We start from the raw sequence: 25,854 nt of genomic DNA on the forward strand, positions 1-25,854 counted from the left end.
CCCTTCCCCTTCCCTTCCCTATTCTCCAGGCTGAACAGCCCCAACTCTCTCAGCCTTTTCCCATAGGGGAGGTGCTCTCCAGACCTGCTCCAGCGGCTCCATGTCCTTCTTGTGTTGGTTGACCCAGAACTGGACTGCACACATTGCTGGCTCATGTTGAATCTTTCATCAATCGACACTCCCAAATCCTTCTCCTCAGGGCAGCTCTCAAGCCATTCTCTGCCCAACCTGTATTTGTGCTTGAGACTGCCCTGACCCAGATGCAGGACTTTGCACTTGGTCTTGTTGAGCTTCATGAGGTTGGCATGGGCCCACCTCTCAAGCCTGTCCAGGTCCCTCTGGATAGCATCCCTTCCCTCTATATAATAGTTTCTAGTAAACTATTTTTGTATATGTTTTCAAAATCATGTGTAATGATTTTACAGAGAGAGCCTGTTTGTCTTCCTGTCAGTAACATCACACTAATCAATACATATACATATGCTCCTGCATTTTTCATGTTGCCTCATGTACTGGCAGATTAAGTTGTCATCTAAGTTTGTGACATGAGAATATTTTTACTATAATATGTGAGAAGTTAATTATAGTAGGCAGTAAAAATACATATTTTATAGCAAAAGTTTTCCAGCAAGCTTTGTTTAAGAATTCTGCTGGAAGGACTGACGAGGAACTTAAGACTAGGGTAAGCTATAAGGTGTGCTCTTTTGGCAGAGACCAAGAGTTTATGGGACTCACAGAATGTTATTCCAGCACATTTGCTCTCTAATGCATTCTACTGTCAGGATCTGCTGCTGCAGCTCGGCATAAAATGGCAAATTTCGTCATGTAGTTTTTTAGGGAGATAAAAGGTTGCATTAAAAAGGTTCAAAATAGGAACCCAAGAATCTAGACCTGAGCTTCTTTAATGATAAGTAGTAGAAAGTGCTACCTGGAAAAAGTGTTTGTACTCAGTCACGGTGATAAGTGTGGCTATGCATGAGAGTGTCCTGGGGCATAGCAGAGCCAGAGCTGGTTAGATGTGAATGCTAGTGGGGTGGATGGAAAGAAGAACTAGCTGGACTCACTTTAGATGTTAGAAAAGACATTTTTTTTCCTCATTGCAAAAGTACTTCTGTGGTCTTCTAAATATTATTTGAATGAGAATCTCTAATAACAACAACAACAAAAAAATGTAGCAGCTTTTTTCTGACAAACTATTAATGCTAGTTTTCCACTAACAGCATAAATATCAGCTTGTAAAAGTGCTTCATTATGGGAAATGACTTGTTGCTGGAAATCTCTTATCTAGTGTGTCATGGAGATGATTGTATTCTGAAGACAACAGCTGTGTACCTGGAATGCTAGTCTTTCCCTATAAACACAGTGTACAGGAGCCTATAGAAGACAACATGACTATTACAGAAGACTCCAGGAACTAACTAGGTATATGGCAGCTGACAGCCTGGCAAAAATATATACATGACATGATGGATGACAACATGTTAATGAAAATGCTGAAGGATAGTGTAAGGCATCAGTCACATATCTGATTTTTTTCTCTCTCCTTCCTCCTTAACATTTATCTTTATCTTCCCCTCTTGTTTACTCTTGCATTTCCTGCATTTCCTATATATTTTTGTACACTAAATCTTTTCATCTCTAATGCCTACCTTTGTACTCATTAATAAGACAAATTAGTTGAGTGTATTTGTTTAAACTGCAAGGACTTCTGGTAAGGTCACCATACTTTGTAACTCAGTAATTGGCATTAAGTTCTCCTGGAAAATCTGTTAACAAATTTTCTTTCGGATAACATAAAAAGAACAAAAATGGACAATAATTAAATTTCTTATTTTGCAAAGAAAGTGCTATGACAGAGCTTAATTTGACCTGTACCTAACTTGATTTTCTTTTCTCTCACAGTTGTTTGGCATGCGACTATCTTTGACTACAGGGCTGTCGTGGTATTTCTCTTTGTCTGAGCTACTTATTCGATCTGACCCTTAGGAAGTATGGGTACAAACTTGGTATTCAATGGGCTTTGCAGTGAAATGAAAAAACTTTCTGCTAGGTAGCATTGTGCACATCCTTAAGAAGAATTTATGATGACTGAGAAGAATACATTTCAAATTTATTATGTGCACTATTTTTCTCTGTAAAGAAAGGCAAATTGAGGTATCTTCTGTGGAGGAATGCATACATGGAGATTACCAAATAGGTACAATTGTCCAGGCATTTATCTTAATCATACCTTTGTCTTCAAAAGTTTGTGCTAGAAATTAATACAAAGTATTCTTTGTTCTATGTAACTTTATGAAGTTGACTTTACTAGTTTTCCTAGTGGCTTGCTAACCTAAAGAATGGATTGCAAGTCCCAAGTCCTTCTTCATTAATTAATTCTATTTTTGTGGGAGCCATTTTGTACTGTTTAGATTATGTAAGGGTCATGGGAGGAAAAAGTAGGTTTTATCTATGTTTCCCATCACATTTCCCAATCTCAACACATCTAAGACATTTACATTAAATGTGATCATCTCTTCTTGCTCCTTTAAGCTAGCATGGAGGTAGATGAAGCACTAAGTCTCTTTGTAGACATCTGTATCACTTGTCCATCTTTGAATTTCTGGAGTTTGTGGCACCCTAGTGCTATATCTGGGCAGAAAAAAAAGGATGAAGAAAGACTGTTGCAGTTCTTTTGTCAAGTATCTTGCTAGATATCCTTCAGAATGCCAATCAGGTAACCAGGGAAAGATGTTACATGAGGCACAAAGTGCTGCTAGTTTAGTGAAAGGATGAAAACAGGAAGAGCTGCCCAGATCATAGAAAAACGCAACATGCATATGATAAAACATCTTTGGTGTTCAGCATCTCTGAGATCTATTCCGGTAGGCACTATATGGATTCTTGGTTGCAGACAGAATAACGGCTTTTGATTGAAGCAGAACATAGCAAACTCAGGAGTGAAATTTTGTCCTCACTCACCTGTATCTGACATTTACCTCAAGGATCACAATGGCTACATTTAGACTTAACAGCATAGTTACTGTGATATATGTGGCAGCCTTCATCTCATCCTTATTCAGATCAAATTCAAGGCACAAAGGAAAGCTGAGTGGGCTGCACCCCTGCCCTTTGCCTTGAAAAGAGATGTGGGTCTGTGCAGGTTACTTATGTAGGGCCTGGGTCTTGGAAAGATTAGTAAGTCTCTTGCTTTAGAAAGCATTAAAACTGAATATACATACCTTGCTACGTACAAAATCTAGCACACAGTCATTTTCTGCAGATCTGTAGCATGGTAGATACATCCTATTACTTAGATCCTGACAAGTCTCATGTACTTATTGAAATACATTTTCAAGAAAGGCAAGTTTTGTCTCCTACTTTATACATACATGATATCCAGAAAAGGTCTGCTGTTCACTTACTCTTGTGTTGTTTCTTTCAGCTTTCAGTTCTGATATCTCCTCCTCCTTTTCAAGCAGCTGTTCCCTGCATGCATTTAATTCTTTTGTCAGTGCAGCAAATTCCTATGGAATGAAATTAAGCACGAAGTTACTCAAGATGTAAACATAAAATTAATCAAATCTATATGCATTCTAGAGTTTTGGGATTTACATAATATTTAGAAATCATCACAAACTAAAATAGCATATGTAAAAATCAACACTTGTCAAAAGCTTTTCAAATGATGCATTTTTTCATTGAAAGCCAAATAAATTTGATAAAAAGCATCTATACAAAACACTACCAGAGTGACAACATCCCCCATACATAAATTATCAGAACTAAAGCATAAGAAGAACACAACTGGCCTATTTTGTAGCAAGGAAGACACTATAATTTCATGCATAATGAGATGCAACTCTCAATGCATTTGCTTAGTATTAAAATGTCTTGATTTTACCATTGTTTTTATTCTTCAAAAATACACATAAAATTTTATGCATACCAGTGGCAGTCACAGACTTAACATTAAGTTCAATAACTAGAAGATTTCAATTCATATCTGTTTACTTTTGACAGGCACAACATACACTAAATGGTAGTGGCTAATTTTATCTGTAACACTGAAAAGATTCTGTGTCTCATGAAAACAGTGAGGCAAACAATGAAAAGTGTTTGAAATATGTAATTGTGCCAGAAAGAAAAGGTGTCCAGATGAGCACCATTGCTGCTAAACAGAAGTACAAACATATTTTAAAATTTTAAGTTAATTGAGTTTGACTAAAATAGTTAATAGCTGTTAAAAACCATGCATGAGCAGACAGGATTAAACTGCATTCATTCTTAATTCCCTCCAGAAGAAGGAGTTTAAGAAAAATAAACATGTCCAGGTGGTTTATCAGCTGGCAGGATGAACCTGAGTCTAAATCTACTTCTTTAAGACAAAAGCTAGCAGTGATTTCAAACGAACTCAGTCCACTGTCTCCCTTCAAGCTGTGGGAAGCAGCTTTTATCCAAACTGAAGTGCTTTTCGACAGAAGTTGTGTTGGTATTCTCAGGCTCCTTCAGTTTTAATCAAATTTAGAAATAGTTAATTGCATATTATTGATAATAATGATATTATATTTTCAATAATATATTGATATACTATCAATACATATATAGGTATTTTTTACTTTATCAGCAGCTGAATGTTAATTCATGTTAAGCTTCTATGCAGATTGCATGGCAGTAAGAAAATTATTCTAAAATCCTCAACTGATTTTATTTTAGAGATTAGCTACTGATCACATGAACCATGCAATATTTTGTGCCATATATCTTAATCAGAATTTTCACCTTAAATATTAATGGTCAAGAACTTTTCAGGCTCTGCAGTATACTGTGATGTTAGAGTTCCTGTATTAGTTTTGGAAATGAGATTTAAAACTCTGCTCACTTTTCAAAAGTACTATTAAAACTTTTGCCTTTAGATCTTTAGTAAGTAGTAGAAGTGTTGTTCTGTCTAGAGTTTTGCTTGAACTCCTTTTTTGGGGTTGTAATTAATGTCACATACCAAATGAATATGCCATATTTAAAACAAGCCCATGATTTCCATTCAGATTGAATTGGAATTCTGAAGCTGGAAAACACATATGCACATATTCCTTCTTTTATATTCTTATAAGATAAACTTTACAGTGCCACAGTGTGGAACTCTTTTTGCTAATATACATTGCTAATACCACTAGTACAAGCAGTATGATATTATTTTAATTTACCACTTTCCATTTCTTTATATTGTTTTAGCTGGCATTTAAATAGATCTTCAGCATCTGAATGGGTGTCAGTGGTGGAAAGGACAGCAAGCATCATCTGGTGATTTACAGTCCCAATTATTAACTACTATAAGGCAAAGCAGTCTGTTAGCATGCTTTTATTGTTTTGCTTGGAAACAGAGAAATATATGAGTTTATAAAATTGTACATTCTTTGCTGTGCCAAGACAAGCCTACTACCAGCAGTATGATCCCTAATGCTTTGGCCAATATAATCTCAGATAATTCAGTATTTGAGTTTTACTACTTTGTTGAACAGTATGGATTTTATTCTTCATGAAATTTAAGCTTTCCCTTGCTTAAAAGCAAATCATTAAGCAAAATTACGCTCCTGGAGTTAGATATTTAACCATTTCCTCTCAGCCTCCAAATATCTTCAGTCTATACGCGTAATATTAACCTCCAGTTTGGCTGGGCTGCACATATCTAGTACCTTAGACTTTTTCCTTCAGCCGCTGACACAGATCCTTCACATCTTTTAATTATTCAGTTGCTGCTGTTCTCTGAAATTCCTCTATTACAGGATCAGAATTTACAAGAACAGCCAGCTCCTCATATCTCTGGAGCTGAAGTGCTCACATTGCTCTTTTCATCTGAAGGACTAGTGGCTGTTCCTGAATCAAGACCTTTGGCTTCTCAGAATCAAACGATGATAGTATTTTTCTCGGTGTTTGCTTTACAGGTGTATTGCAGGAAAAGCCTCAAAGTAAAATTGAGTTTGCCCTAGAGCTGTACAAATTACTTCTGTCACGTCTGCTTTGACAAATTAACTACTGTGATAAAAGCTTACGATAGCTTGCTTTTCAATTCATGTTTCCATAACTACAAGTGAAACCCATTTTACGTATGCATTCCCTTTCAGCCCAAGGTATCCCTGAGATATGACACTGTAATGCTCCAGAGAACATGGTTCTCCCACAGGTTAGAAACAAAGCAAAACATATTTTTGTTTTACCCAGTTATGTAATAAAAAACATGTGATGATAACGACCTCCGCGCTTGCAATTCCTCCTGATATACACAGGGATCAAGGGAATACTGTCATCTGGAATTACTGTTTGCAGCCGAAATCTTGCATGGTCAGTCATACTTTGCGGGCCCTGAAGGTGAGATCTGTTGCATAACTAATGTGACTTGACACGTACAACCACACTCTTATAGCTTATGTAGAAGTTGTTAGGATATAAAGATAATTGAGAAATAAAGAGAATCAAAACAATGAAAATTACTCAGTTGATTTCACTGGTCTTATATTACAAAATGGTAACAAGAGATTAAGTTCTTTTTTCATGAGAAACAACTAAAGTATTTTTTTTGCCATGTGAATAAAAATAATCTTGGGGTCTATTTTATCTGCTATTTTCCTTGTTGTCTTAATACTTGGGCTATAACACTCAGTCTGACTGAAAAATAGCTGACTCAAAATGACAGCGCTTCACTTATCCCATACATATCTCTGAAGAGAGGGCAGAAGCCTCAAAAACAAATTCCATGAAAATTTGTGACCACTGAAAGGACAATTTGGCATTACAAATCTGAAAGTCAAGGACTTCCCCTGGCATAGCAGCTGAGATGTAGAGCACAGGCTTGGGGGTGCCCAGGAGAGGGGGGACCACAGGGACAGGCAGGCTGACAGTGCTGCCAGATGTGCTGGCAGCAGGGCTGTGCGGGGAGGCGTGCCACAGCATCCTTACCATTACATCTCTGCCTCTAGGGGTGGCTGAACAAATGCTGCTTTCTCTGCTTATTGTTCCCAGGAAAGGTTTGCAAGATTCATTTTTTCATGGACTAATACACAAAAAACCTATACAACAAGCCTCTTAGGTGAGGGCATGCCAGAGAAATGAGACTTCAGAGCTGCAACACTTGATTGTTCAGCTTGTGAGTACAGTCCAGTATGGAGTGAGTTGAACTCAAATGAAAATGCAAACAGCCTCTCATCATACAAACCCCTTAATGAAAGAATGAAGAAATTTTGTATGCCTCTCCCTCACCCTAACCTCCCTAAAAAAAATGAAAAAGAAGAAAAACAAAATTCAGTTTCAGAGACGATGGGGAGTATTCAGCTTGAAATCTGTTCCCCTGGAACTGCCTTCTTTGAACTACATTTCATTTCAGGATGAAAGAACGAACTAATCTCTGCACAGAGAAAGAATGGTTAGGCTTTACAATTTTTATTTTTCAGTCAACACTATCTATGTAGACAGATTTTCCTTCCCACAAATTTAGAGGTAAGTCATTCAATAACAGAAATTACAATCTTTGACTATACTCTGAGAGTTTTAACCTTTAATTTATTATGTTTTAATACAATTTAATTTTCTTAAATTGTACCTTCTTTCTTTTCTTATTATTCTTTCATTGGAAATTTTGCTAAAAACTCTCCATGCTTTTTAAAATACCAATGATTTACTTTAGCCATTTCATCACTACTAGCACAGAAATTTCAACCTTGTTGACAGCGATTAGCAATACAAAAGACTATGAAGTTCTGGATGAAAGTCACTGTTTCTCTTACTACAGAAGAGCCATAATAACAGCCCTTGATTCTAGATCAGGTTGAATGTTACATTTCCATATTTGGGTCTCATGTCAATCTTTTGAAATGTGGATGTGGCCACATCAAATGGAATGAGTGAATCTCTAATATGAACTTCGAATTACTTTGTTTAACGCACACCATTGGTTCAGATAGGCAAGGTGGGGTGTTATTAGGTCTTACTTAGCCTCTAAACGTGCTTCAAACTACCCAGGAATTATCAATGTATGTTTGGTTTATTTAGTGGCCTGCAAGATATCAAGCATGTGAGAAGTATGATTAAATGTGACAATGTGAGAAACTATTAATTCACAGAGAAAAATGAAGAGGAGGAAATTTCTGTTACATAAGAGAGAAAATTAACTCAGTAACACAGTGGACTTGTTAACCCACACTCCATTTTTTTTTCAGAACTGTGGGCATTGTCTGAGATTCTGAAGCATGCAGACACTTACCCACACAGAAGCACACATCAGTGCTCCTTGGAAGAAGGAAAAAAAACACTTTTCAGGGGTTTAGAGCCAATATTAACGTCTACAAGAACAGATAATATCAACACTTTTACTGAACAGAAAATGGGATGAGAACGGTTACATAGCTCTCCACCAAGAAACTACATTATATTTTGAACTAAATCTTGCAAATATTTGCTCATACAACCATTTCTTTCTGGGTAGAAGAAACCATCTCATACTAATATAGCCCCTCTGTGGATGGCCTACTATTGTGAATGGAGTATTTACTGTTATGACTCTGGTCCCAAATAAAAACAGATGTAATTGGAAATTCCGAGCAAAAATAAAATCCCACTTCTCTTTTATTACCTATAAGTACAAAACACATATTTTTCTTCTAGAAAGCTCCAGAAAAGAATCATAAGAGAGAGCAAAGGGTTATAATAGAGTAAATGTATATAATATACATAATAATAATGTACATATTAAATTAGCTCAGATACATATGTATATTTTGGTTTAGCATTGCAGCACATGTAACCTAGCTTTTTTAAAACTGTTATCTATTTTCAACAACTATATCATGTTACTTTCCTGATTTTTAGAAGCACCAGTAGCTCAAAAGTATTCAAAAAACATTTTAAGTCACCCAAAAAGAAACTCATTTGATACCTATTTAAATATTAGTTCAACTGACAGTACTTTGAGATAAAGATAATGGGAAGAACATACAACTGTCAGGACTTGTGGAGTATTCTGCCTAATTTTCCTGCTGTAGGACACACTTGCCATAGAAAAATGCATTCCTACAGATTTCTGAAGCCAAATTGGATCTTCCTAGCAGCATGAACATCATGGAAATGGTTCGATTTATTTCAATGATTTTCTTACTTGGGGTTACTTTGGGAATAAATCTGACACTTCACCCAGGGGACATAAGCACAAATTTGACATGATAAAATCTTGAATCTAGGTCAGTAATAATATTAAGGTAATTCATGTTTTTAGAATTACTGTTCAGAAGTAATACAGCCACAAAAACGACCCAAGTCTCACATTCTCATCAGTGCTGAAAAACTGAACACAAGCCTGTATTCCATTATTTCCCAAATTAGCCTGCAAATATGTAATTTAAAATCTTATATTTTATACAACATCAGGTAAAAAGTGTTCAGTTGAGACTCCTACTTTTTGAGGATTAATTGCTCTGTAGCGGAAAGTTGCTGAATGAGGTATGTGATCTGCTGTTTTTAATAGTTTTCCCAACTCCCTCTATTTCTGAGGAATTGAGAATTGGTGCTCCATATTACTTGTTGTATATGGATCACTAAAATTTATGCTTCCTGAAGAATGCCAGTGGGTACAGATCTATTCAAACAAGGCCAGGTTTCAAACTTAAGCAACAGTAGAACAGAGGACAAGGAAAAAAGGTACAATATAATGAACAATCTAAAGTTATATCAAGTCCAATACAGTATTTGATAATAATTCAACCTTCCTATTTGTCATCCTTAGTATCAAATTATATAGCTTGACTCTTCAAACAACACTACAGCCTCCATCCATGAAGGAGTAAATGCTAAAATTTATAAAAAATATAGCAATTTTAAATTTTTTTTTGTAATTATTATGATGTAGCAAATCAACTATATTCAGCTAGTGTCATTCTCTCCTATTCATGTGCAAGAATGAAATTAGTCTTTTTTCCCCTAAGGAAAGCAAATTTAAAGATACCTTGTTTTGCAGTTCACGATAACCAGATTTGTTCAAATTAGAATAGGTACCACAGTGAAGAACAGCAAATTCTCTTCTTTTGAAAATAGAAACAATTGTTTTTTATGTGCTTTGTTTCTTAACGATGTGAATATTGAAGCACAAAGAATCTATAACCAAATTGAACGGCTACTGAGTTATTATTGAAGGATGGGGTAAAACATTACTGATTTGTAAATATTATGATGGGTAACTTTAAAAATCTTGTATGTTATAGATATTATAGGATGGAAATACAGACTGGATCGCAATGTGCTTTAATTACCTCTACTTCAGAATGTTCTGCCACACATACTATATTTTCTAAAAGTTTTACTCATGTAGGATACTACATCAACATGCTTTTCAGAAGCGTTGTTAATTGGAGTTGTATCGTATCTTTCTTCAAGTCATGCTACTGAAGTTTGGAAGTGAATCAGCGGAATAATAAAGGAGATTCCACTATCAGCTAATTCCATTCAATAATAAATGCTTTTTTCCACAGATATTCTTATTCATTTCCTCTAATATAGTTCTGATATAGTTATGCTGCAGACTATATTAGAGTACATTATTACACTTTTTAACATTGAAGTTATTTACAAGAGTATGTCTTGATGATTAAATATTGTACTGCATCAAAACTGATGACAATTTACTATTCCTTAGTAAAAAATTCATCATCTATACAATAAAGAGCAAAATGACAGACTATGACCACATCATAAAATAATTTTCCAAGGGACTGATGTCAGAGGAAAATGGGAGTAACTTTATTCCAGCTAATGAGAAGAATATTTTTCTAGATATTTAAATATTAAATATGTGAAATGGTTCCAGAGAAATAGCATAAGCAAAGAATAAATTTCTGTTTTAATTACATGACTATCCATTGCCAGCAGTTCTATTTTATGCTTATAATTCTGCTTTTTTTTTTTTTTTGCAAAATTAAAATAAACATGAAATTATAAAGGAAATCTCCCTACCTAACATGCAAATTATTGAAGTACATTACAGATTGTACAATGGCATCAGCATAAAAACACATACATACAACTCTCAATTAGAAGGCAGATTCAGGTCAGTATATGGCCTTAAGAAATAACCTAAAATAAATCCTGACAGAGGGAATATATGAAGGGTTACTGTAAGATGCAACACACACTTACCAGTAAACAGAACAGCCCTTCTCTTATAATGTTGGTAAGTAATCTTATTTTGTTGCCAAATCCAGCTTACAAGTCTGGTTGATTTTTAGTATGTCTGATGCACTGTTCAAACTCAACTTTCTTAGCTTTGACTTCTTGGTACAGCATCTTGTTTTCTTCCAGGCAAACTTGACAAAACACAGAGTGACCTTTACTTCTCCCTCATTTTGGGGAACATACACTGTTATGACACTTGTCTCCTTCCCTTCATCCTCAGCATTTTCTCTGGGTAAATCTTATCCCTGATCACTAATTCTGCTATTAATAACAGGTCAGCAAGTCTGTTATTCTGATTAAGAACACATCCTTCCTTTCCCAGCAAAATTGTACTCTTTCATAGTGCATTAAATGACATTCAATCATTTAATATTTTAAGTATACTTTTTTTTTTAAAGTCACTTTATAAAATGAAGTCAAAATATTGGATCTTTTGGATCTTTTCCACAGTCTCCCATTTTTTCACAAAGTTGCTCACAGTGAAAAAAAAAAGTATATATAAAAAAGGAGGAAGGAGAAAACATGTGCTTGCTTAATTCTGTCATTTTGAAAGCACTCCATAAACTTCTGAATATTAGACATAGTTTAACGAGTAACTAAATTAAAAATTTCTATTTCCTATTTTTATCAGACAAAAGAATTGTCAAAGAAAAATGAGAATCAAGTCTAGTAACTGACCTCATGAATCAACAGATCTCTTTACCTAAACCGTATTTGACCTTTTCCTTTCAAGAATAGATGCAGCCATCCTCCTGCAAGTCTACCTGATTCTTGACTGTGTCAGATTTTCAGTGTGAGTTTTATCTCATCTCAGTTGTGTTGCATGTTGGAAATAATTCTATATTCATGCTGGTCACCGAAGATGAACAAAGAAGAAGGTACATTTAGGATGTGACTGAACAAACATGCTTTTGTGTTGGACAAAGCCTTACAACTTATAGTGCTTTATTTTTCTAAATAGGGCTTCTGTTAAGTGAATTGAATGAACAGCCTCATCTGCCCTAGAGATATTTGTTCTTGGTCAGACTGGTCCTAGTCTAAGCTTATTTGAAAGAAGTGAAAAAAATCCCAGTTTTAGGTATCACAGACCACTATACAGTTGGTATCACTGGTGGAAATCACCTTCAAAAAATTCTAGGAATTATGGAGTTGTAGTAATTAACCCACTCTTACAGGTGCTAGTATTCAAGTGGAGCAGTATGAGGTGGTTTGGCTCTTGCCGGAGATATCAAGACAACAAGACCAGTCAGGATGAATATCAGGAAGTCCAAATGAGAATACAGTAAGGATTTATGTCTCACCTCAGAGAATGAAGATGGAATAAATGGTACTTGGAAGATATTTCTATTTTTGAGTCTACGACAATTAATATATATTGTTTCACTAATGTGAATTTTACTGGTTGATCATTTAATTTAGATGACTACAGTATATATTTAACTTTACGATGGAACTGCATTTACACATAACTCTTTCTTGGTGTCTCTATTGTAGTTAATTTAAGCCATAGATTTCATTAATCTGCTTTTTATTTGATAAGAAATGTAAGATAAAAAATGTTTGTTTGTTAGTTACATTAAATCTTATACTGATTTATCAGCTCTACAGTTGGTCAAAACAGGTATTTAATATCCAAAAAGTACAAATATTTACCTTAAGAAGGAATTCCAATTTTGCTCTTTCCAGCAATCTGTAATGGAACATTTGCTTTTTTTACACACATTGGGAGTAACATTAAAATTTATTCAAACTTTGCTTTACACTGTTTACAAGGTAAAAAAATTGTTAACAAAGAATTTTTGTTTGGTCTATATTACTAAGACTGGCTTTTAAAACTTCAATAGAGAAAACAAGGTAATTAGTTGCAGATGTTCTTCATAAATAAGTACTATCAGTTGTTAATTATTGATACAGACGCTGTCCTGAGGAAAAACATACAATGTACATATGCCAAGAGCACCAAACTAAGGAATGGTATATTTTATATCAGAAATTGCACAACCAACAAAGCTATCACTAGCCTCTGTTTTCACTAATAAAACATCTTAAAATTATGTTAACATTCAGACATTAGCAGTGTCACCTTTATGCTGTCAGCTACTACTAAAGCCTCTAGAGCTTTTTTATAAGAATACAGGATAATTGATGCAAAACATGTAGCAGCAGTTCAAGTCTGAAAATGCAGTGAGTAAATATCTTTTTTTCTCTCTAAAGAGAGAAGCTGATAAAGTCCTGTAGTTTACAATGATAAGCAATAAAATATTAAAACATGATTATGATTGAAATAATAAATATTATCCTAAAGGCCTTTATTGATTTTGTTTCAGCAAAAATAATATAGTCTTCTTCATTCAACAAAAATGGGACACTGAATAATAAGTTTCAATTAATTGACATTTTCACTGGTGTCATTCACATGCTGTTTATGAATGGAGGTAATTTATAAATTATATCTTAAATGCACAGCATATTCATGGGCTACGACAAGCAGTTCCAGAGCTCTGAAGGATTCTGGTGATTGCAGTCAATAAATAAATAAGAAATTTACATCAAAATAAGGGTAAATTAGCTATCAACTTTTGAGATCCCCACTGGATGGATGGCCCAGAGGCTGATACTGCTCAGAGCCTAAGCAATTTGTGCTTCTCTGTCCACATCTTGTTATTTAGCCCTTCAGGCACAGAATCATACAATCATTTTGGTTGGAAAAGATCTTCAAGATCATCAAGTACAATTACTTAATGCTATCAAGGCTAAGAATAAACCATGTCCCTAAGTGTCACAACCACACATCTTTTAAATTACGTCCAGAGATGGCAACTCTACCATTCCCTAAGTAGCCCCTTGCTGTGTTTGACCAGCTTCTCCATGAAAAAATTATTCCTAAGATCCAATCTAAACCTTCTGTGATACAGGAAACTTGAGGCCATTTCTTTGTGTCCTATCACTTGTCATCTGAAAACAGACACCCTCCTTGCTACAAACTCCTTTCAGGCAGTTGTAGAGAGTGATGAGGTCTCAGACTCCTCCAGACTACGCAGCACAAGTTCCCTCAGCTGCTCCTCAATATATCTTGTTTTTTAGTCCGTTCATGAGCAACAATGTTCTTCTCAGAATGCATTCTAACACCTCAATGTCTTTCTTGTAGCAGGGCCCAAAACTGAATGCAGTACTCAAGATGTGGTCTCACCACTATCATGTACAAGAGGACAATCACTTCCCCAGTCCTGCTGTCCACACTGTTTCTTACACAGGCCAGAATGCCATTGGTATTCTTGGCCTCCTGGGCACACTTCAGGCTCGTGTTCAGCTGGCTGTTGACCAGCACTCCCTGGTCCTTTCCTATTGGGCAGAGATCATTTCAAATCCTTCTCCAGCTTTCTCAGGAGATGTTAAGGCAATGACTGGCTGTTGGGCAGAAAAGGCTCCCGTCAGCTCTCAGCACGGTGCCCTGAGAGACAGAGATTGCCTAGCTTTTTCAGCAGAGGGGGCAGACAGGGTGATTGGCTGGGCAGTGCTGCTTGCCCAAGTGGGGAGGTTGGCAGGTACAACTCTCCTTTCTGCTCCTCTCCCAGTGCCAGCATTTTGCCAGCAAAGGCAGCCCAGTGGGAAGGCTTAAGTCAGTGGTGGGCATCCCATCCTAGCTGCTCCCACCTCCTGCCCTTGCTCAGCCAGGAGATCTCAACCAGGCATCAGGAGTGGAGCGGGATGCAAAATCAGGGATGTGAGCTGCATCTGGCCCAACTACAACATGCTGCAGCTGCCTTTCTAGGAGTTTCAGGCCCTTCTGTCCTCATTCCCCACACAGGGCTTCCCCAGCCCCAGTGCCCCTTTACTCTGCCACTTTCTCTGTGATGTTATGGAGGATATGGTGGTTGCCTGGGCCTCCCAAGGGCCTCTCTCCACAGCCAGGAGCTCAGGCTGGAGCTGTAAGCCCACTAACAAACACTGCGAGAAGAATTTGGCAAAAGGGCCCACCTTCCCTCCTATCTCGTGATGGCACTGCCAAGAGTGGCTACCCAGGAGCTCCCACAACAGGAGGAGATTCAAGGAGATGCCTGGGCTACACCAGCTTCCCAAACCCCACTTTCAACACCCCACAGCACAGACCCCAGCCTGACCTGGGAGCCTCTGACTCTGCTGGCTCTGAGTGGGCAATAGACACAACCAGGCAACGGATTGTGATGGGATGGCCCTCACTGCTTATTCTGGGGCACTGGCTCAGCCTGGCTTATTCCAGAATTCCTGCTGAGCACATCTGCAAGGCTTGAAGGTTGAGTGAGGGTTCTGTGCACTGGGCCATGCTTGGGGACTCTCAGTGTCCATCCTCTATCATGCCTCCCACACAGCTATCATTTTCTGGCAGCAGTGTGAGAAGAGCTCCCAGTAAACCTGATGCTGGTAACCTCACGGCCCCATGACATCTCCAGCATTCACTCCTTGATCAGTGCTGCTCCCAGCTGAGCAGGGGGCCGGCGGGGTGGTGCCCAGGACTCCCCTAGGCAGCCTCCACCCTGATGCCTGGCCAGCCCTTTTCCAGGAGCACTGTATCATCCTTTATCCCATTCTGCCCTGGCTGCAATGGGAACTGCAGGAGATCTATGGGACCAAACAATAAGTTAGTTGTAGCAGAGAGCCTTGTCTCCACTCTCTGCCTGTGTGAGCTGGATGAGAAGGTCTTTCTCTGTGCAGTGGTGCAGCAAAGAGGCCCAAATGCTACTGGCCTGACAGGACTCCTGCACTATCAGGAGGCTGGAAGACAGCCCCATAGCCAGACCAGAGACCTTCAGCAGCCTTTCATCACTCCAGCTCAATGAACTCCTGAGTACATTGGATGCCATTCTTTGTGGAAATGCCAGATGATCCCTCTCAGCCACCATTTCCTCAAAGCAGGAGGAGCCCCACGAGGAGCCAGGGTAGGAGGCAGCAGGTCTCTCTGGCCACAGTCCCCCTCTACTCCCAGCCAGGGTAGAGACTGCTTGCCCAAGGTGTCCCTCTGCCCACAAAGAGAAGGGCCAGCAGCCCCCAGGACTCTCCCCACCCCTAAAAGAGGCAGCCCCATGAGTGAGACTAGCAGGTCTCCATCTCATCTCTAATTCAAGAAAAAGGATATACAACTCATTACTGCACGAAGTCTCACTCTTACTCATTACACAACTGATGCTGCCTAGTACAGGAGGCTACTTTCTCCCTTTTGTGGGTGGGACTGCCTGATGGAGTGCACAGCTATGGGCCCAGGTGGCATCTCCTCCCACCAGTAAGCTTCCTGCAGCCATACATCCACAGTGCTGCAGATCTGAAGACTGCTGAGGGTAGACAAGAGCCTGGGATGGAATAGAACTAGGATGGCAGACCCAAACTGACCAAAGGGATATTCCATACCACGTAACATCTCGCTCAACAATAACAACTGCTGGGGAGGAGTGAGAGTTTTCCAGGGCTGCTGTTTTGGGACTGGCCAGACATCAGTCTGGGGATAAGCAAGTAATTTTCCATCACTTGTTTTTCTTTGTTTTGTTTTGCTTTTCTCATATCTTTTAAGCATTAATCTAAACACATGGTTTTTCTCTCTTTTGCCCTTCCAATTCTTTCCCTGTTCCTGGTGGTGGGAAGTAAGCAATGATCTATGTGGTGCTTAGATGCCTATGAGATTTAAACCACAACACCTTTCAAGGAAGAAGGCTAACACTATGCCAGCCTGCATTACCTGAAATTACCTCTTAGCCGTTTTGTACTTTCTTCTTCTAAAACTTAGATACACTGACTTGAATTCAATCAGGGTAAAAGAACTAGAAACAAAAAAAGCAGAAAAAAAGTTCACAGAACATGAACTTACTAAGAACGTGTTTTGTCCTTCATTTGTTTTTCCTTTTTTCTTTGTAAACACTTTTCACTTACCTTTGTACATAGTTTTGGATACAGAAAAAGCCAAAAGCAATAAGGTTTAAGGTTAAAGCGTCAAGGATTTATCTCTGCTCCACTTCAGTATATTTGAAAGCTGACTGTTGATGAAAGGAGGTTGTTTTAAATGAAAGGATTACATAGAATCATAGAATCATTTAAGTTGGAAGAGACCTCTAAGTTCATCAAGACCAACCATTAACCTATAACTGACAAGTCTACCACTAAACCATGTTTCTAAGCACCAAATCTTTTAAATATCTCCAAGGATAGTTACTCAACTACTTCCCTGGGTAGCTTGTTCCAATGCTTCACAGCCCCTTCAGTGAAGAAATTTTTTCTAATACTCAGCCTAGGCCTCCTCTGGTGCAACTTGAGGCCATTTCCTCTTGTCATATTTCCCCAAACACACAAAGGAAAAAAAATAGCCTGTATTTACAGTAGTTTACTGTATAAACGTAAAATTTTTTTTTTAAAAAAGGATTTACAGCGACATCTCACCTAATATCTCAGGACTGTATGACCCATGGGCTGATAGAGCAAAGTGCAAGAAATATTTATTGCAGTGAAATATATCAAGAAATGAGGCCTAATAAAGGCCCAGGCGGACCACTGTGATACTATTCACACCTCAAGACCACGCAAAGACTGATTGAGAAACCCCAGACCAGAAATCCCATGTGCATACTGTTAACCACAAGGCTACCAGAGGGCTTAACAACCTTCTGGGTATGACCAAGCCTGCTCCAGACTTCCTGCTTTACCTGTAACATCCCAACTATTCCCAAGGAAAGCCATCATTGCCATAGGGATGAGGTAACAGGTCCAAACAGGCAATATGTGAGTCAGTGGATCTTGTCTTGTCTGGATCTGACTGATGAATTTTATTATCTGAATGCGTAGAAAATCTGGAAAGAGACATGCAGCTCTTCTTCATCTGAAAATCTACTTGTTTGTCAACCAAAAGATTGCATTGTGTTTAGTATGTAACTAAACACATGTGACTTTACAAAAATTCATGAAGCTACCTATGCAGATAGACCACAGCAATACAAGAAAATCAGTTCACATACGGAAGCAAAGGTGGCACCTTGAGGCATCTCTTTTCCTTCTCATCTTTTTTTTTTTTGAATCAGTTGGTTTTCAGTATTCAGTAAAGCAGAATGATATCTACCGTTTCCATTTCCAGTCTGTTGTTTTTCATAACTACCAATATTAGCAATACAGCATTGAACTACAGCATAAATTTATAAAATATTTTTCCTGGAAGTGAATTTTCTAAGCCTGATTTAATAACTTATACATTAATAAGGCAATATACTTTAACGTCATAAAGAGGTATAGTTCCATAAATCTTGGACTGTTGTTTTTTTCTCAAGTGGATTCAGTTACCAAAAAATAACAGAGCTAAATGAGTTAAAATGTATTGGCAACACTTCATTGTTAAATACCTCTTTTTAAGTCTTTTGGGGAAACAAACAAACAAACAAACAAACACAGAAACAACGAAAAAGCAAACAAAACCGCAAGCACTGCAATCATATTAAAAAAAAATTCTCAACAGGAAAGAATTGAATACAAAATCTGAAATAAGTCCCTTTGCAGAAATAAAAGAAATAATAAAAACTAACAGTTTTTGCACATGCATACATTGACATAGAAGCCCTTATCTGCTGAAATACAATTATTTGAAAATATCCTCCTCCACCTTATCATTTGAAATAAAGTTGTATCTTTTCTTTTGTTTCAGGAAGCCTATTCAGTGTGATATACTCTTTTTTTTTTTTTATAAAGGATGCTGACATTTAAATAAATTTATTTTCTTTTATTAAATATCTTATGTAAAACTGTACGATAATCTGTGAATGAGGTCTTCAATAGTAACAAAGTTTGCATAAGACTTAACACAACTTAATTATTAAATAGACAAAAATAAAATTATTTTAGCTTATACTTTAAAGGCCTTCTCCGTAATATCTGAATATAGGCATCTTTCACAAACATTTTAAAACAAATACTTGTATTAGTTTCAGAGAGCTAATTACTTAATAAAAATAATTGTTTATATGGTTGATCTATTCTTCACCTTCCCTATGTGCAGTACTGTATTTGTTTACTGATGATGTTTCTGTTCTATTTCACTTATGTAATCCAGATTTTACAGAAAAAGTGTATTTTACAAATTAAATGTTTTTATTATCTGAATATTGTCAAAACTCTCTCCCATTAAGCGATAAATGCATGTATGAAAAGCTTTTCTTTTTCTACCTATTTTCTTCTTCCAAGAATATTTACTGTAAATTGTAACATTACTGATTCTGTGTGGTTGATCAAAAAGCTTCTACAATTAAAGAGGCATAGAGAAGGTAGGCAAGAACAATGTGCTTACAAAGCTCATTCAAGAATGTAGAAGTGGCCACTGCTGTCATACAGGAAGCAGAATTTATCTCAACACCAAGGGGACAGAGGGTGGCCTTTATTGTAGATATATGGTTGTATCACAAGTAGGTCAACTGGTTATGTAAATGGCCTTGCCTAAAATAATCAATAGAAAACATTATCTTCCTTTTTTTCAGCCAGACAGATTAGCATGAGGGAAGTGCATATGTGGCTATAAGAGTATAGAAATCGAACAACCATCAAAATGAACTTTGAAGAGAATAAAGAGCTTGAGCTAGCTTCTACCTGTGTATGTACTCCTTCCTGCTGACTGGAGACATTCAGAGTCATGATGGTGAACACAGAGAAACCAGCAGCAGGAACCACATTTCAACTGTTCATTGCAATTGCTATATTGTGCTTGTCCTATGATTTCAGTATCTTGCTAGATCACTTTTCTAAATCAAAATCCCATGTACTGTCAAATTTCTTCAAATAAGTAAATTTGATATTAGCCAGTAAACTCACCCTGTGTGGACTACCTAAATGAACATGGTCAGATAGTATTGGGCTCTGAAATTCTGAGAACTCAGCAGTAGAAATTCAATAGCTTTCACAGATTTCTTCACTTCTTTAGAAACTGAAGTTATTATACAGGCATGGGTGGAAAATGTTAATTTATATTCAGGCTCTACTAAAATGACAAGCCACATAACTACATTATGGATACAGAGTTTCAAACCATATGAATAAAACTACTATTCTGAGGGACTGCAAAATGTTTCCAGAAGTTTCAACTGCATTGTCAAACCTCTTTGGAGTAACAACGTATGAATGACTCAGACTCAAAAGCTTTTTCCATGAATTGAATTTTTGTTGAGTTGAAATAGGTTTCTATGGTAGCAGTAATGCAATAAGTGATTCCCTACAGCTTAAAAGTGCCAAGCAGCAGCAATGCCTCCAGCACCTACTGCACTATTTCCAGTCACAAAAAGAATTCATGCAGGGACCCAGATGACAACGTACCTCATTAGCTATGCTCTCCATCAGATCTGCTGAAGCAGCAAGGCTAACCAGGTCTGAAAGTTAGTCCCTCAGAGTAGTAAATCTGACCAAACTAGATCTCATAAAGCCTTAACATTTTGAGAACTCTTAATTCAAAAAAGTTGTCTGCATTTTGATAACTTAAATCCAAGGATGGAGTAGTCTATCTAGTTGACATTCCTCTGTCTTGACTTAGAAGTCTGACTTTATGCCACTCTCAAAAGTCAATCAGACTTACAAGTCTAAACCAGTAAACTTTATTTGAAGGGACAAGATCTAAACCTTCACAATTTGACAAATAGAACTGGTGCTTTTATATCCTCTGGAAATGCTAATATAAATTTATATCCCATGCATACATAGCTTTGGAAATTTTGCCATCAGCAGTGCAATACATAGAAACACTTTCACATTAAGATCAACTACATGGGTCATCATCTCTGACTGTTAACTTTCCTTTCAGTCCCTATGCTCTAAAATGCCATACACGCAACACATTTATTTCACATTATATCATTTTTATTAATTTCTACCAGTATGCCTAGAAACTATACCTGAGGCCTAATATTTCATTATACTTCATGGTATAAAAGGAGAGAAAAATATGGTTTATCTCTGAAAGAACTTACTGCCTAAGAATAAAATAGGAAGCTGTAAATTGCTAGGGACAAGGCAGAGATAATGTGACAACATGACAGATAATTGGCTTCAGCTACATACTGCATAATCAGTTTTCCTGATAAATTAACAGAAAAGACAGACATCACTGACACTTGGGCTGAGAAACAAACAGTAATTCAGGAGGGCTGGATTATACACTTTCATATGGTAGATGAGTCTGTCTTGAGTATACCATGGTTCTATTGCTATTTCTTCCGTCAGAGAGTCTTGGGTGAGCAGCACGGGCCATGCTACCTTTTGTGATCAGCTCATTTTTCAGTTAGAGCTCTCATTTCTATTCTTTCTCATCTTTGTGTAGAAACAACATCATAAGTGTAAACAAAGGAAATACTGTTCCTCCTTTTCCTGACTAACAGCAAACTTCTTTTTTTTTTTTTTTTTTAGCAAAATTAGCCAGCTTTGAAAAATGTATTAAATTGTAAGTGGAAAGCAAACAAAATAACGTCAGAAATCTGAATAATTGAGACTGAAGGGAATTACTAGTGCTGTTCTGACAATAATGCCTCCTATTCTATTCTGTTGGCCCATAATCTCAGAGGCTGATGTTGGTGATATGGCAGTGGGGGTTGAACCTTCCCACAAACATTCCATTACATTTTGTTGCCATGAGACAGATGGCAGCAGAGGGGCATTCTGACAAAGTGGCATCTGATACGGAAATGCTGTCTCGCTCCAATTTACAGGAGGGAGAAGGGGTTCTTTTAATATATGCATACCCGACGGTGAGATTAAGACACAATGGGTCAAATGTTAGCCCGACCAGTTTATTACAAATCCTAGTAGCTTAGGGAGAGGGGGAAGGGAAGGTGGGCGATAGAAAAGAGATAAAAAAGCAAGGAGTCTTTGTAGAAAGCAAGAGAGATAGTCACCACCAGGGGTCCAGCGTTGTTTGTAGCGCAGACGTTGATCTTCTTGGGTGATGGGTCATCAGGGCTTGTTGTTTGGTTGCCAACCGCTTTGGTCGACGACCGCTTTGGTCGATGACAACCTCCAACAGCAGTACGAACTTATTTATAAGTCCAAAGTGGTTGAGTCAGCTCTCTCTGGAGTGGCAGCTTCTGGCTTTGGGATCTCAGCTGAAAACTCCTTTGTTCCTATCTTCTGGGCCTTGCCAGCAAATAAGAGGGAGCAGGGAGGTGCCCACCTGCATCCTGTTTTTCACAGGATACTATGGTATCATTCCCCCAGTCTCCCACACCAAGCTGGCACTACTTGGCCAGATCTTCCGCCAGTAAACACTCCTGAGCACTCTCTTCCTGGGGCAAACAGCTCTGAAGGAAATGCTTTCAAATGTTCACATGATGATGTTGATTGCCACACAGCGACACCCACCATTTGCTTCCTTGGTAAGTCAGTTAGAGTCTTATCACAAAACATACCTCAGAAAGCAAGCTTTGAGCCAAAAGAAAAGAAGGGTTCAGACAAATGCATATGAAGCAAAGGTGTGTCACTAAATTCCTCCATGCAGAAAATATGGATCCCACAGACATTCAGTGAGGCTGGCTGTACATTTATGGAGATCAAACAGTGCACAGAAGAATTCAGTGACACACCTTGGTTTCATATGCACTTCCATATTAGATGCTATTTTACCAGAGTGCCCCTATGCAGCCATTTGTGGCACAGCAACAAAATTGGAAGAGTTGAGAGAGGGGTAAATGTGTTAGAAAATAAAAATAATGGAAGACTATCATTTTTCCATTATTCCATGGACAGCATACCCTACAGCCATGTCATATATGACAAAGTATATTGTTTTAAATAACCAGGCAGGTAAAACACATATTGATTAACTTTACCTAATAGTAAATAATACATCTTGAGAAAGTGCATCTTTTCAAAGACAGTGTTTAAGCGTATAGCTATCAATCATAATTGATTCATGCTCAAGATAAGTATTGATTCTTACCCAATATTTAAAAAAAAAAACTTGCCTGAAAATGAAAAAACTAAAACTTTCTGAAACTAAGTGGAAATATTCAACTCTTTTTGCATGACAGTAAGAAAAATCAGACTTTCTAGTGTGAGCTCGGGCTAATAGTATTTCAGTAAATTTCAAATGATTTTGCTCTAGCAGAAGTAGTAGATCAAAGTGACAAAATGCCATATTTTCACCTGATGAAACTGAACAAAATATATTGAAATCAATAGTAAAGTACTTAATTCACCAAACATTAGACCATTTTAAGAGGTACTTCTGTGAGTTTTGAAATCCAGTATTGTAAAGTGGAAACAAGTTCTGATTGTATCCTTGTAATCTACTCTCAAATAGGTTGTTCCTCTGTTCCCCTGTAAGGATCGTGCCCTTCAAAGGGCCCAGAATGAGCTCGTGTCTAGATATTAAGGACTTACTAGAGAAAATCATTCACCTAGCATATGCCCATATCTAAATACGCTTCACGGTATTCTCAGCTGATTCTTTTTCAATTCTCTCATCCAGCCACTCTAAACGAATCTATTGTCTATTCCTCAAATACAATACTAGTTAATTCCATAAATCGTGACACAATTAACTGAATTTTGTTAGCATTTTTTGATCTTCATCTGGAGGATTTGTCCATAGAGAAGACAGGAGAACTCTTGTTTTACTCGTAACAAATACCAACAGTTTAACTGTCACATTCAGATTTTCCCTGTTTCATCACCTAAAATCAAACAGAAACAGAGGCACACTGATACTTAAAAGTACCTCCACAATGTACTCAGAGAGTAACCAGTCTCTGGATATCCTCCTAAGTTCATAAACCTAGAAACTGACTGAATGACTCAGAACACTAAAATAAAATAAAATAAGGTAATTTATCCAAAATTATTTTTTAAATGAGCATTTTAAAAATGCTTTATGTAACATTTCCTATGCTTTATCACTATCAATTTTTCAGAACTGTATTCACAGAATGCTCACAATAGAAAGTTAGACAGAATCAAACTAATCTTGGTAAACCTGCTGCTTAATCTACTGTAAATCAAGATCAGAAGAGTTTTCTTTTTCCAGCTGTTTAAAATTTATCACAAACTTAAAGAGTTTGCCCATTCAAGTACAAAAATACTAAAATCAAAAAGTCAGAGAATATGCATTAAAATCAAAAAGTCATGTAAGCAAAATTTGTTCAATATTTGTCTTTGGAAGAATATACTCAAACAGAGAGCATATGTTTAACAGAGATAAAGTTTTATGCATCTAGCACACTACAGGAGGCCTTTCAGAATAATCTTCATGAGGTTATTTTCTGCTCATTTGTCTCTAAATAATGTTTCTTTTTCATCCTTTTGGTTTAATTTTTAAATATTTTCCTTATTTCAAATCATCCATGTCTTCACACCTCTCCCCTACCCTATAATTATGCTCAGACAACAACTAACTAATAGATGACAAGCTCTTCTAAAATATTTTTGTGCTCCCTTTCTTCACCTAGATTAAACTTTTACAACTTAACAAGAAATGAAGAAAAGTGTTTCAGGATTTGCTATACCACTACCCAAGTAACCTTTTATAGGCTTACCAAGTATGAACAAAAAAGCAGTGGTGCAATTCAAAGGTCGGGTAAAACTGAACCTCTGCAGATCATATTCTCATTTCTATCTTGTAAACATAAACTACTTCACACTGCAGCAGCATCAGAATGTAAATGTAATATTTATGGAGCATTTCCCTAAATTTATTTTAATGATGTGTCATCGTGCAGATAAAGAAAATAAATACTCTATATTTGAAATATACAACTTAGACTTCTCATGGTATAGATTTCTTTTCTTGGCAACTCCTTTGGGAAACTGAAATCATGTTTAATCTTTTCTTATTATATTTATATTTAATCATTACTGTATAAAGCATTTATGCATTTCCAAGTCAATGACTTCCTTGAGGCACTGAAGAAATTCAAAACATAATCCTTGGTTTAAGCTTTTTCCTCTGATCTGTCACATGCAATATCAGCATACTTTCCAATTATTTCTAACTCCAATCTGCTGAAAGCATGAAACAAGTCCTTAAGAAATACTGACCTTTAAAATAATTCCTTTTATTTCTTGGGACATGTTTGTTTCTTCTTAGAAGACAACTACTAGCAATGTAATAAACCAGACCTATTGGCTGAGGAAACAATCACAATAAAATTTCTATCTAGCCACTTGAAATGTAACATATCTGTTCATATATAGATTTACAGCAAAATTATCTTAGAAAGTGCAGGAGTGTCATTTAGGTCCCAATACCAGGATTAGGGTTTTCTAGGGAAGCGCTTTATGTGTATAAGGCACTGTCATATCATTGTTCATGGTTGCTTCCATCTGAACTCAGAATACTCTCTGAGGGGGGCACATCCATTGTGCTTCCACCCTGACTCAGCCTCTAGACATGAGAAATCTTTGCTATGTAAACTGACACATTTCCATTAAAAGTCTTCATTTCCGTGTTCTTTTTCAGCTGGGAGTGTTGTGTCATTGAAATCTTACTTCTCCACTTCTCCACTCTACTTCTCATCAGTCTGCTGGTTTTTTTTGCTTGTTTGTTTGTTTTTTTTTAACTCTCCCACAGCCACCAGCTCCTGTTCCCTCTGGTGTCTCTGGTCCTCCACCTGCTTCCAGACTCCATGCTTAAATGTTCCACTGTTATTTTCTTTCCTTTTCCAGTCTTAGTCTACCCATTTCAATCTCATC

General features: G+C 37.1%; 1 protein-coding gene across 23 annotated transcripts in view; it reads right to left on the minus strand.

Annotated features, from left to right (window-relative positions):
- The window catches only part of PPFIA2 (PTPRF interacting protein alpha 2), a 209,645-nt gene that overhangs the window by 110,414 nt on the left and 73,377 nt on the right, over positions 1–25,854 (minus strand). For 13 of the 23 annotated variants that reach the window (XR_002434677.1, XR_002434679.1, XR_002434678.1 and 10 more), the window contains one exon: positions 3,372–3,506. Coding sequence is in view for 18 of the 23 variants with exons in the window: in XM_021385272.1 (XP_021240947.1) it covers positions 3,372–3,506 (135 nt within the window). In the remaining 5 variants the exon portion in view is untranslated. Of the gene's footprint in view, positions 1–3,371; positions 3,507–12,843; positions 12,881–17,855; positions 18,000–25,854 lie in introns of those variants that run through there. The other 10 variants (XM_021385290.1, XM_021385289.1, XM_021385285.1 and 7 more) reach the window with 3 other exon arrangements.

The sequence above is a fragment of the Numida meleagris genome, chromosome 1 (genome assembly GCF_002078875.1).
Source record: "Numida meleagris isolate 19003 breed g44 Domestic line chromosome 1, NumMel1.0, whole genome shotgun sequence".
In the NCBI taxonomy this organism is placed as follows: Eukaryota; Metazoa; Chordata; class Aves; order Galliformes; family Numididae; genus Numida; species Numida meleagris.